Raw genomic sequence first — 12,785 nt, 5'->3', positions numbered from 1 at the left:
CTGCTCTAGTATTCTTACCTGGAGAATCCCATGGACAGAGGAGTCTGGTGGGCTACAGTCTATAGGGTTGCAAAGAGTTGGACACGACTGAAGCGACTCAACATGCACGCATGTGTCTGGTTTAAACCTCCGTTCTTGATCCCTATTTTTTTTTTTCCCTGAAACTCCTATCACATTCTATCAAATTATACCATTTATCTGTTCCCTCCCACTAGAATGTGGATTCCTGGTGGGCAAGACCTCTTTTCTCCTTTTCTCTACTCTTGGACATCAACACCTGGAAGAGTGGCTTTTTAAAAAAAATTTTATTTTCGACTGTACTGGGTCTTTCGTGCCGCACGCAGGTTTTCTCTAGTTTGGGTGAGCAGAGCTACTCTCCTGCTGCAGAGCATGGGCTCTGGAGCGTGGGCTCAGCAGTTGTGATGCATGGGCTTAGTTGCTCCACGGCACGTGGAATCTTCTCAACCAGGGATGGAACCCATGTCCCCTGCATTGACAGATGGATTTCTAACCACTGGGCCAGCAGGGAAGTCCTTCATTCCCTGTTGAATGAACAAGAGTCCGGCTGCCTCCTACCGTGTTCTGGACCACCACCCTTCTTTCTTTTCCTCTGTGTCTCCAAATGCAGTCTTTTCTCAGCGCCCTTCCTTTCATCTGAAACGTTCTTCTCAGGGCTCTCTCCAGGGCTCTGTGACCCTTAGGTCTTATCTCTTAGCTTCATCACTTCTCAGACCCTGACCACGGTCTCCCCCTGCATCCCAGGGGCTCCCTTTCATGAAGTTTATCTACTTCACAGTTCTCTGCACACTGTCTATCTGCAAACTCGAGCATAGTCTGGCTCCCCTCTGCCTACTAAAACTGTGCCAAGTGCCTTGAAAAGCCTTGTCTCTCCGGTTCATGACCGGAGCTGCCATCCAGAGAGAACCTGGCCAGGTACCCGTGTATCAGATGAATGAATGAACTCCCAGCAGGAGCAGAATGAGGCCTGGGACCAGGTGGAGCCCAGGGCCAGACTACCGTCACCCTTACCGCTGTCCCCTCCCCCTTCCAGCCGGCTCAGAGACCACAGTGGCACCAGGGTGGCCAGCTTAGAAAAGTTTAATTGTTGAAAACATCCAGGACACGTGCAGGCCAGTCCCTGCGGGGCTCACACCCCCTTTAATTGGGCTATTAGCTCTGTGACACCCATTTCTCCTGGCTTCAAGTTTGGGGAGCAGGGTGACTGATCCCAGGCCCCTGAGGCTGGAGCTGCTCCAAATGGCCAGGTGGGGGCCAGCCCCCTAGACCCTTGACCGGAACTGGGGCAGCAGGCAAGATGGGATGGCATGTGATAACTGAAGGTGCTGAGCGAAGCCAGCCCAAGCTGGGACCAGCCCAGGTCAGAGGAAGGGGGGACAGGGAGCCTAGCGCCTGCCCAGGGACATGCCCCTGAGCCCTCACTCCACCCCACCCCTATGCCCCTGGCTCCGCATGCTAGCAGGCAGTGAGGAGAAGCGCCCAGTCCCAGAAAGAGCAGAGATGCGGACAATCCATGGAGACTGCAGCAGGGCCCAGAGGCTGTGGAAATGCCCAACACTCAAAGGAAGTTTGAGTCAACTGACAGATGGGGCTTCTGGAATGAGGTGTGCCAGGGCCAGGAGGTGGCTTCCAGTTTGAGGGAGAGACGTGAGGTGCGCGGGGGCACCAGGCTTTCCTGGAGGCGGCAGTGGAGGGCGAGGCTAGAGGCGGCTGGTGTGCAGGCTGGTGCGCAGGCTAGTCCTGGGGAAATGAACCAAGAAGCAGGGTGGAGTTGGGAGGGCCCGGGAGGCGGGGGTGGGCGAGCAGGCTGCAGGCGTGAGTCGGGGAGGGATGGGAGAGGATGCTGGCCCCCAACCGGTCCACTCACCCACTCGTCCTCGTCCACGCCTTCGAAGGAGTCCTGTGGGAGCGGGTCCTCCCGGTTCCCCAGCTTCGCCACCATGGCACTCAGCAGCTGGGGATGGGGTGGAGGTGGGAAGTGAATGATGGTCTCTGCATACGGAGGTCCCAAGTGCACTTGGGTCTGGTTGGGTTGGGCCGGGCCAGGCCAGGCCAGGGTAGGGCCTCTCCCTGCCCTTCCCTGGCTTCCTGAGCCCCACCCCGCTACGACGGTCAGTTTCAGAATTTTGGAAGACCTCCCCATCAAGCTGTCCAACTAACAGATGGGCGACACCAGCTCCTGGCCCACTCGGGGTTGGACTAGAGAGCTGAAAGGCTGCGCCATGTGCAGCCAGGACCTCTTCCCCCCCTGCAGCCAGCCCTCTCCCTGCCTACCTCTTCTTTCTTCTGCTGGTCTGACTTCTCCTCCAGGTAGACTGAGGAGGGGGCCCGCCGGGCAGGGGCTTCACGGGGGGCCTGGCTCACTGGGGCGGGACCAAGGACAAGCATCAGGCAGGAGAGAGGCCCCTTGGGACCAGGCTTCCTGGTTCAACCCCTGGGTTCCAGCCCGTAGGATTCCGTGGCACAGAATCCAGAGGTGGCACTTACAGCTACTCAACCCTCGGTTCACGTGGCCTGCCCTCGGCACCAGGCTGTGTGCATGTGCTCATGCATATGTGGGGTGGGGGGCTTCTGACAGAAACACAGACCCTGGGCCCTACCCTCTAGGGGCTCAGAGACCAAGTCCAAAGTATAACCACCTGTCCCCAGGAACGCTAGAGCTTCCTGAGTGCCAGCAGGGGTGGAGGGTCAGACTTGGACCTTCTGCCCCTTTCTCCAACCCCCACCTGCTTCCCTTCGTCCTCCCCTCCCCCATCGCCCAGGCCCTCTTCCTACCTGGGGTCATGCCGGGGGGCTGCAGGCTGAGAAGCCGAGGCGTCCCATTAGCACCTCCCAGCCAGGCCTCAGCACTGAGTGCCGGCTCCCAGCTCACGGTGGTGTCGGGGAACACGTCGTCCTGGAAGAATTCTTTCTGCAGCGACGGAGGAAGGGGATGCTCTGAGGCACTGAGCAGAGGCCCAGAGCACACAGGCCTCCACTGGGCAGGCGGGCATGGCGAGACCCAGGACCCCAATCTGAGGTTTCTACGGGGCTCAGAATGTCAGCAGAGTAAGGCGCGCAGATGCCCCACAGAGCAGTGGGTGGGGCAGTCTGGTGACAAGACCAGCCAGGCCCCAAAGCCCCTAACAGGGGCCGGGGAGGGCTGGGCGTTACCATGCTGCATCCCCAACTCACCCTGACTCGGGGCAGCCGGAAGGCGACAGGCTCCAGGGAGGTCTGGCGAAGTCGCAGGCATCGGGCGAACTCCACCTCCCGCACGTCACACTCTGTCTTAGGCAGGAGGATGAATCCCTGGGGTGGCAGGGGAGTGTGAGAAAGTCACTCAGTCGTGTCCGACTCTTTGCGACCCCATGGACTGTAGAGTTCATGGAATTCTCCAGTCCAGAATACTGGAGTGGGTAGCCTTTCCGTCTCCAGGGGATCTTTCCAACCCAGGGATTGAACCCAGGTCTCCCACACTGCAGGCAGATTGATTACCAGCTGAGCCACAGCTGACGCTAGAGTCCAGAGTTCGCTGACACCCGGACCCCCAGTACCCCTCACTTAGGACCTCCAGGAGAAGGCCTAGCCCTGGATGGTGGTGTAATGTTTAAAAACTAGCTCTTGGGAGGAACAATGTCCTGGTTTGTAGCATTTGCCTAGTTCTATGGTGTAAAAACTGCCCGCCTGGCCAACTTCACGCCGACAATGTGACTGGGGGAATGCAGATACAGGAAGAGAAGTGCTGTAACAGCTCGTGGTAGATCCCTGGCAGACAAGGGCCCACAGATTAAGTAACCTCAACAGCACAAATAACAGTGAAGTCAAATAAAATAACTGCAAAGTGATAAATTAAGTATCTATTGCCTTGGTCTTTATTTTTTTTTATTTTTTTATTTTTTTTAAAATTTTTATTGTCTTGGCATGTGAGATCTTAGTCCCCTGACCAGGGATTGAACTTGTGCTCTCTGCGTTGGGAGCACCGAGCTTTAACCACCTGACTACCAGGGAAGTCCCTGCCTTGGTCTTTAATGCAACTTATTTGTGGGTTCATAAAACTTAACTTTACGTAGTTTAATTTTCAGTAATGGGTGAGTTTAACAACCAGGTCCTGAGGCTGCCGGGCACACCCTGCCAGCCGGTGCCCGGCGACCCGCGGGTCCCATGGGCCTGTGCAGTTTGCCCACAAGGCCACTAGGGGGCGGAGAGCCCGCGGTCCTACCTGGGGACGACCCGGAGTCCGCGCGCCGGCTCACCTTGTGGGGATCGGGCGATGTGAAGCTGTTGCACTCCAGGAAGAAGGGGGCCTCGGGGAGCAGCTCGTACAGGAACACACGGGTATCGCCCTAGGGGTATGGCAGCAGTGAAGCGGCTAGCTTCAGGTGCCTTTCCCCCCATACCTGCCCAAAGCCCCTGCCTGTGCGCCCCGGCCCACCTTGCCGGTGAGCAGCACCAGGCCGGTGTCTGGGTCATAGCTGGGCAGCAGGGTTGAGGGAGCCACGTCCAGCCCGAGCACTGCGGAGGGGCCACCAGCCAGGGCCTTGGCTGAGTACAGGAGGAGCTGGCGCTCGCTTCGGCTGCAAGAGAACAGAAGCAGGTCCTCAGAGCAGGAGGGGCCTGGGGCAGGCATGATAAGGACTCCACAGCATGTCTGGGCTTTTTTCCCCAACATCCTGCTCTAGGGCCCTTGCTCCAGCCAGGCTGACACCCTCTGGGCCGTTCCAGCCAGAGTCCACTGCCCTCTCCTCCGGATCTGTGGTTACCGGTTCCTTTGTGACCCAGGTCAGAGATACCTCTCTTAGGAGGGCCCCCACCCGCCGATCCTCCCCCCAGAGCACAAAATGCCCCTCCCCTGGACCTCTCCAGGAGGCTTGTTTCTGTTTTGTGGTCCCCACCAGGAATGGGCTCCTCGCACCTGGGACAGATCTCATCCTTCTGGGCCCCCAGTTGATTCCTCCCCATCTCTCTCCCTCTCATCCACACGTCCATTCACCCATCCATCCACCCCACCATCCATCCAACCATCCATCTATCCATCTACCCATCCATCTATCCATCTACCCATCCATCCACTCAACCATCCATCCATCCACCTACCCATCCATCCATCCATCCACCCACCCACCCACCCACCCATCCATTCATCCATCCACCCAACCATCTATCTACCCCACCATCCATCCACTGACCTACCTATCCATCCAACCATCCATCTATCTATCCACCCAACCACCCATCTATCCATCCATCCACCCAACCATCTATTCATCCTCCCAACCATCCATTCACCCATCCATCTATCCATCCATCCATCCATCCATCCATCCATCCATCCATCCACCCAACTATCCATCCAGTAAGTGAGGGTGGGGACAGCTTCTGCACACCTAACAGGTGTATGTGTATCTTGGGGACGGGGCACGGTGGATGCTGAGGTCTGGGGATGGGAATGGTGATCCCAGAGTCCTCACCTGTCAAAGCCTGACACCAAGAGATAGTGACCGTCACACACCCACACAACGCGGGCTCCACGGGCCCCCTCGGGCCCTGGGCCTTCCTGTTAGGATACAGCATATGAGGCCCAGCCGGGACCCCCACGGGGTCTGAGGGCTGCCCCCAGCCCATCCTGCTCACCTGCAGGGGCTCAGGGCTACCCCGGGGCTCGTAGATCCGCAAGCGCCCGTCTTTGCAGACAGTGGCCAGCTGCTGCCCATCGGGGCTCCAGGCCAGGCCAAAGATCTGGGGGCAGGTGGAAAGGTTGAGAAGCAGCCTCTTGCCCCATGGCTGGGCACCTGCCCTCCAGAACTATCCTACCTGATCCCGGTGGCCCTGTAGCCTCAGCCGCTCGGCTCCAACCTTGAGGTCCCAAATCCGAACAGTGAGGTCGTAGGAGGAGGAGGCCAGTACGTCGGCCGCCAGAGGGTGGAAGCGCAGAGAATAGATCTTCTCCGTGTGGCCTGGGGTTGAGGTGTGGGGTGACACTGAGCCCCCCGGGAGCCTCTACCCACCCCCCAGCCCCCACCCAGGCCCCCCTCACCTGTGAGTACAGCCTCAGGCATAGTGAGCACCTCCTGCAGGCCATCAGGGGGCACCCGCCACAGCCGGATCCTGGCGTCCTCCCCGGCTGCGGGGTGAGCAGGCTCGTCACTGCTGGCCCAAGGCCCCCAGGCTTCCCTTGAGCCCATCTGGGGCCCCGGGACCCTCCCTCAAGCCCAGCACCCAGCCCAGCCTCTTTACCCACGGCGAGGCGGTGGGGGTCAAAGGGGTCCCAGGCCAGATCGGTCACAGCCACCCCATTCTGCAGCGTGGGCAGTGCAGTGTCGGGCAGACGGCCAGGCTTCCGCAGCTGTGGGAGGTGCCCCCACCCCGAGGCCCATCAGTAACAGGCAGGAGAGCCCAGTCCCAGTGGCTGCAGGGCAAGTGGCACGTCTGGGCCTTACTGTCTGCAGCCGACGACCCCCCAGGGTGATGCCCAAGCTCTCTGCTCAGCCACCTTGTGCTCTGAGCCCCAAGTGCAGACCGTGAGGCCCCCAGGAAGTGAGGGGGCGGCTGGAGTGGTGGGAGGAGCTCAGGCTCGGGGCTCAGGGGGCCTGGGTTTGATTCCCAGCTCCACACTTACACGGCATGTGACCCCATGGGTCACTTATCTTCTCTGTGCCTCATCACTCTCATCTGTAAGACGAGGATAAGAATGGCACCCCCAGCATGGGATACTGGGCGGGGTGCCTGGCACACGGTTTGAGCCTAGAGAAGGTGAGCTGGCGTGGGCACTCAACGCCTTCAGCATCCTGCAGGGGGACATGGGGACTGAGTGGTGGGGCTGGCCCTCACCTCCAGCACGGCCACCTGCCCCCCGCTGCTGAGCAGGGGCACAGCCACACGCAGCTGGTTGGCGCAGAAGCCGTCGCTCTCGCCGGGCGTCGTGAGGTTGAGCCCCTTGAGGTTGGTGATGTGGCTGTCTCGGTGCAGGACGCTGCCCTGAGCGTGCCGGAACTTGGAACTGGGGCCTGGGTGCAGGGGGCAGCAGGGACATGGAGCCACGTGAGGTGAGGGTCCCCGGCCTGCCCACCCTGGGAAGTCCTGCAGGGGCGCCTGGGCGAGCCCTGAATCTGGGCCTCCTGCTCCCCTCGGCAAAGGACCCCAGCCTCTGCTGGTCTGGCCAACACAACTGCCCAGATCTCAGAAAGTACAGGCCATCGAGACTCACTTCACCCCACAAGGAAGTAACTGGTACTGGAAGGGAATCAGGACTGGGGTGCAGAGGAGGGTGGCTGGGGTGGGGGATAGCCCAGGGCGCCCGTGCTAGGGGCTCACGCTCACCCAGCAGGCTCTGCAGGGACCGCTGGCTGGGGCTGGTGCTGATGCCGCTGGTGCTGGTGAGCGAGGGCCCCAGGCTGGAGGGCGTGGAGGGCGAGGTCAGAGAGCTGGGTGTGGAGGAGAAGCCCTCCTAGGGGAGAAGCATCCGGTCAGCCAGCGGGCCCCCTGTGGGTGGGTGGTCGGCCAGGGTCTGGGGTCATCACCCTGGGACACTGGGGTGGGCGGGAATCCCCACTGCAGGATGTGGGGTTGGGGACGCAATCACTGGTGGGGCAGGGGGTAACACGGGGGTGAGCCGAGCTTTAGCGCACGGGGCAGCGGGTGGCAGCTGCCAGCTCCTGACTTTGTGGAAAAGCGGGCCCGGAGTGGTCAGGATTGTTCAAGAGAGGCTAGAAATTTAGATTTTTTTTGTGTGTGTGAAAGTCTCACTTCCTAGGCGTTTTGCACGATTTTGAAAACGCTGGGGTTCTTCACTTCTGCTTCTCGAGTTTCTCACACCTGTGGGGCAGGCCACACGCTGCGGCCCGCCTGGACCCCTGCCCCCTGCCCCCTGCTGATACTCACGCTGGGGTCTGCGTCACCTACAGGCGTCCCCGCGGGCTGGGCCGTGGCAGGGGTGAGCTCTGCAGGGGGTGCCAGGCAGGAAGTGAAGCTGGGGTGGGCCCGGCGGGCGGGGTGCAGGCTGACCCTCTGCACCTGTGGGGAGAGGTCCACAGTGGAGGCAGAAGAGGCGGGGCCCCAGGGAGTGGGGGGACACTGGGCCGCTGAATGCCAGTCACGGCTGGAGGGGCTGTCAGCCAGGCCCCGGCCTTACCTGCTGGTCGCTCCCCGCCCACCAGGCATGGGGGTCAGAGGCGGGCACACAGCCTGCGGTGTCCGGGAACAGGTCTTCGTGGAACTCCACGGTCTGGCGGCAGACAGGGGCAGGCTGGTGAGCTCGAGGTCCCCCACCCCAGGCCCTCCCAGCCCCTCCCGCAGGACCCCTCACCTTGCGGGGTACGTGGTAGCTGATGGGCACGATGGCCGTGTCGCTCAGCTGCAGGACTCGCAGCACCTCGCAGCCCATGACGGCCAGCGCCCGCCGGGGCACGAGGGCTGCCCCCCGCAGCGCACTCTCCAGGAGGCACTGGGTCACTGGTGGGGACATGGCGGGCGGAGGACTGTCAGGGCAGGCCGGGGAAGGGGGTGATGGTGCAGGGTGGGGGAGGCAAGCAGAGCTTACCCGGGCTCAGTGCTGGCTGCTGGGGGGCCGCCTCATAGCAGTAGAGCTGGTTCTCTCCCTGTAACGAAGCCCACCCACGTGCCATGCTGACCGTGCTGGCGGTCCGGGCTGCCTGGCTCCACTCTGGCCGCCCCATCCCTCCCTGAGGACTGAGTCACAGCACCACCATGGCAGACGCCTACTAAGCGCCAAGCCAAGCCGGGGTGCCACCCCCCGGCGATCAGTATCACAAGTGCCTGCTGGGTATTCGTCTGCTCCATTCCCAGCCTCGTCCTCGGGCAGCTCACACTCTAGGCTGTGACCCTGACTGTGTGCCCGCAGCCCCTGGCAGAGGCTGGAGCCCAGGCAGCACTGTCCCAGCTCCCCCTCTGTGTGGGGGTGGTGAGCATCCTACATCTCTACTTTGCCAGTCAGGACCAGCTCTGGCCTGACGTGGGTGGGTTCTCCTCACCTTTCCTGCCAGGACCAGCAGCCCCGAGTCTGGGTCCAGCAGGGGCACCAGAGACCTGGGGGAGGGAGACAGCAGGTTGTGGGGATGCAGCCAAGTCCCCATGACCAAGGGGCGGCAGCAGGGCTGAGTGTCACAGCACTACACAGGGGCTCAGGCCAAACTCAACCGTGGCCCAGAGGGGTGCAGTGGTGTCCACGCTGGTGTCCGGGGACCCTCCACCCACCCACTCTCCCCGTGCTCCCGACATGCCCCCGCTTCCCAGCCTTTCTTTTCTGGGGTCCATCTGCCCAGGGCTTCCCTAGTGGCTCAGTAAAGAACCCATCTGTAAGGCAGGAGACCAGAGTTCGACCCCTGGGTAGGAAGGAAATGGCAACCCACTTCAGTATTCTTGGCTGGAGAAGCCCATGGGCAGATGAGCCTGGTGTGTTGCAGTCCACGGGGTCACGGAGTCGGACCCTACTGAGTGACTAACACCATTTCCATCTGCCCAGCTGCTTCCTCCCAGGACTGTGCCAGGCCCTGGCACAAGGGAGCTGCTCCCCCCCGTTTCTGTACCTCAGCCCTGATCTCCTCCCAAGCTCAGTAGTGCCAGGAAACCACCCCACCCCCCACCAACCCCCAATGTAGGTTTTGTCTGTAGTCTCACTCCAACAGCCTAGACACCAGTCCAGGGAAGGTGGGGGGTGGTTGGAACCGAGGACTGCCTCCATCCCTCCATCCCTACCCAGCACAGCCCGGACCGCACTAGGGCTTGGGGCTGTAGCCTTGGTCACCCGGCTCCTGGGCCTCGATGGCCTCGTAGAGGCCCAGCACCCGCCTCAGCAGCACTTCTGAGCCCCTGTGCTCGAGCCTGAGCCAGGGGCCGAGGGCAAGGGCTCCTTCCTGCCCTGCTTCCCGGCCTCTGTGCTCTCCATCCCCCCATTCCCCAGGTGGGCCCTGGGGCAGGGCAGAGGCTGGGGTCAGAGGGGCCAGGCTGGAAGCCCCTGGCGTCCCTGCCGCTCTCGGCCAATGGCCTGTCACCGCCCAGGGGTTTACTCCCCTTTCTCCCCTGGGCCCTGCAGGGCCCCCGGCAGCCCACCAGCCCTGTGAGTGCTGCCTTCCAGGCCCTGAGTTGGGGGGAGGAAGGCGGGGAGACACCCAGGAGCACTCGGACAGGCGGCTTCATCTGTTTCCTGCTCCTGGTCTGGTGTCACATCCCTGGGGACCCCCGGGCCCGGGCCCCCACCTCGACACGGACACACTCATCCTCAGATGCAACCCCGCCGCCCTCGTGGTGGTCCCAGCGGTCAGAGGTCGCCCAGCTGTGGCAGCTGCCTTCGGCCCTCACCCAGGCAACAAAGGGCCCAGCCTACCCGGTCCCCTGCCAGCCAGCTGCCCACCCGCCCCCGCCCTCACTGGAAGGGAGCCAGGGAGGACTGGGAAGCTGGGTGGGGCCCTGGGTGTCTCCAACAGCTTCCTTGAGCGCCTGGGGCCGGTCACCTGTGAGCGACACAGCCTCTAATTACCTCGGGCTCTGCAGGGTGAACTGGGCTCAGAACTGCCATTCCTGGCCTGATCTGACCACTGCCCGCTGTTAGGGGGGAGGGGGAGCAGGGGAACAAAGTGGTCGTGTGATCTCCGACGTCTCTGGCCCTAACACCAGCTCCAGTGGGGGCAGAGGCAGGTCCCTTTGGCGGCTCTAACTGGACTTTCACTCACGTCATTCATTCCTGGTTGAGCTGGTTGGTGCCCAGACCTTAGCTGGGCTGTCAGCTGTGACCAAAGGTGAGTGTAACAGGCCCCCACCTCTGTCCTCAAAAGCTCACAGCCTGGGTGATAGGCAGATACAATTCCACAGGCAAACACATGAAGGAAGGGTTTTCTGAGGACACATGGCAAGAGGGCACAAGGGCCTGACTCTGGCTGGCTACAGAGGAGGGGGTGTTTCGTATGACCCAAAGGTTAAGGAGGGAGCAGGCAGGAAGGGAACTTCGCACGTGCGAAGGCCCTGTGGCAGGCAGGTGCACGGCCTTGTTTGAGGAACAGGAAGTAGGACAACCTGGCTGGTGGCCTGGGCAGTGAGGGAGGGTCTGAGGCCAAGGGTAGGGTGGCAGAGGCCACCCAGAGCAAGGCCTGGGGCATCAGGAAGGGAGTTCAGCCTCCTCCCATCAGGTGAGCAACAAAGAGCAAATGACACATCTCGAGAAAGGTAGGATTAGATTTGTGCAGAGCAGAGATCACAGTGTAGAGACGGGCAGGAGGAATGAAAACAAGAGTCTGAGAGCAAGTGGGCTGGGCAGGGAGTCTTGCCATCCTGCTGCTGTCATGGCGAGAAATGGGGGAGCGGCTTGCCGGTTCCACCCTGGCATCGGTGGCTCACTGGTGCTCTAAACGAACCTCCTGTAGAGGCGTGACCTGGCACCCCACCCCCCCACCCCGGCCCCGTCGGCCCTGGCTGGCTGGCCCACTGACTCAGGTGCTAGGGGCGCGGGGGCAGGAAGTCATGGAGGGCAGGGCTGGCTTCTCTGACAGGTCAGGCCAGTCTTCCTCACCTCGGGCGGAGCTACCTGAGCAGCTCCGCCAGGCAGGAGCATCCTGCCTCTGCTGTCGCACAGGCCATGAAACGGGGTCATGGCACCCGGCCCCGAGGGTTGGCCAACAGCTGGCACGGGCCTGACCCCAGGCCTTGTAAAGACAGCCAAGCCAGGTCTGGATCTGGAATGCAGAACCAAGCCCCAGCCTGGCACGGGGCCAGAGGGCATGAAAGCTGGCGAGGGCATCTCTCCTGCTGCCATGGCACTGGGGGAAGGGCTGGCATCTGGGCCTGCCACTAGGAATGGGTTTGACCTGGGTCTGGGGGTCTGCTCTGGACTCAAAGCCATGGAAAGTCTAAAGCCTGGATCTGCCCCCGACCTCTGAGCCCAGGTCCCAGAAGATGGGAGAACAAGGGTGGTGTCAAGTGGGTCCTGTGGGGGAGGGCTTGTTGTTCACTCGCAAAGTCGTGTCCCAGTCTTTGTGACCCCATGGACTGCAGCACTCCAGGCTTCCCTGTCCTTCACCATCTCCCGGAACTTGCTCCAACGTCCATTGAGTCGGGAGGGGTCAGCCTTTGATAATCCCACCAGCTTTCCCAACGCTGCTGCAAATAACACAGGAAGGACTGCAGGGAGCCTGCCAGGAAAAGCAGCTTTAAGAACCCTCCCCTAGTTCTCTCCGCTAGCCCATCACTCTACTCAGACCCACCACCTAGACATCCGGGCACTGCCACTGGTCCAAAGCAGTCCAGCTCCCTTGGTTCTGTTCTTATCACCCAGGCTGGCCACTGGGGTCTGCCCGAATCAAGCCCTGACCCCCACCCCCACTCCCTTGCTCCCTTAGAACGAGGGCCTAAGACAGGGTAGTGCCTTGACACCAAAAGAGGACAGGATAGAGAAACTGGGGGGTGGTGTCTCCTGGAACCTCCTTCAATTTCTGGGTGGACGGGAGCATGGCCAGTGTGAGCCTAGGCTTGGGATCAGGGCGGGGTCTGGATGCTTTAAGCAGGGGGTATCTCATTACCAGCAAGAACAGGTCACAGAGGCGAGATGCCCCGGACCTGTCAGCTAGTCCTGTTCCTTTAGGAGCGTCGGGCTGGACTTCCCTGAGAGCCTTAGGGGGGACACAGGGCCCAAGGGCAGAGGCATAGGGACAGTCTGAGCAGAGCCACACGGTACCGACCGCAGACTCAAACCCTGAAGGGAGCGGGGGGAGTGCAGCAGTCTGGGCTGGGGTGACTGGGCACAGTGGGGACGGGGGTGACCTGTGAGTCTGGGCCTTGGT

General features: G+C 61.4%; 1 protein-coding gene across 2 annotated transcripts in view; it reads right to left on the bottom strand.

The window, feature by feature from the left end:
- Positions 1-1,080: 1,080 nt before the first annotated feature.
- Positions 1,081-12,785, bottom strand: part of LOC113883894 (coronin-7) — a 53,063-nt gene continuing 41,358 nt past the window's right edge. Inside the window, exons 10-28 of one of the 2 annotated variants that reach the window (XM_027528037.1) lie at positions 8,988-9,042; positions 8,537-8,594; positions 8,303-8,448; positions 8,129-8,221; positions 7,879-8,010; positions 7,318-7,444; positions 6,829-7,004; positions 6,235-6,343; positions 6,035-6,121; positions 5,812-5,954; positions 5,632-5,736; positions 5,469-5,554; positions 4,433-4,574; positions 4,254-4,343; positions 3,193-3,309; positions 2,794-2,929; positions 2,293-2,381; positions 1,886-1,972; positions 1,081-1,758 (exon numbers count right to left, since the gene is read on the bottom strand). In XM_027528037.1, coding sequence (XP_027383838.1) covers positions 1,753-1,758; positions 1,886-1,972; positions 2,293-2,381; positions 2,794-2,929; positions 3,193-3,309; positions 4,254-4,343; positions 4,433-4,574; positions 5,469-5,554; positions 5,632-5,736; positions 5,812-5,954; positions 6,035-6,121; positions 6,235-6,343; positions 6,829-7,004; positions 7,318-7,444; positions 7,879-8,010; positions 8,129-8,221; positions 8,303-8,448; positions 8,537-8,594; positions 8,988-9,042 — 1,984 coding nt within the window. In that variant the 3' untranslated portion in view covers positions 1,081-1,752. The remainder of the gene's footprint in view (positions 1,759-1,885; positions 1,973-2,292; positions 2,382-2,793; positions 2,930-3,192; positions 3,310-4,253; positions 4,344-4,432; positions 4,575-5,468; positions 5,555-5,631; positions 5,737-5,811; positions 5,955-6,034; positions 6,122-6,234; positions 6,344-6,828; positions 7,005-7,317; positions 7,445-7,878; positions 8,011-8,128; positions 8,222-8,302; positions 8,449-8,536; positions 8,595-8,987; positions 9,043-12,785) is intronic. The other variant, XM_027528039.1, reaches the window with a different exon arrangement.

This window comes from Bos indicus x Bos taurus, chromosome 25 (genome assembly GCF_003369695.1).
Source record: "Bos indicus x Bos taurus breed Angus x Brahman F1 hybrid chromosome 25, Bos_hybrid_MaternalHap_v2.0, whole genome shotgun sequence".
NCBI lineage: Eukaryota > Metazoa > Chordata > Mammalia > Artiodactyla > Bovidae > Bos > Bos indicus x Bos taurus.
The sequence above is the reverse complement of the archived record's forward strand: the minus strand, read 5'-3'. Positions and strand labels throughout refer to the sequence as shown.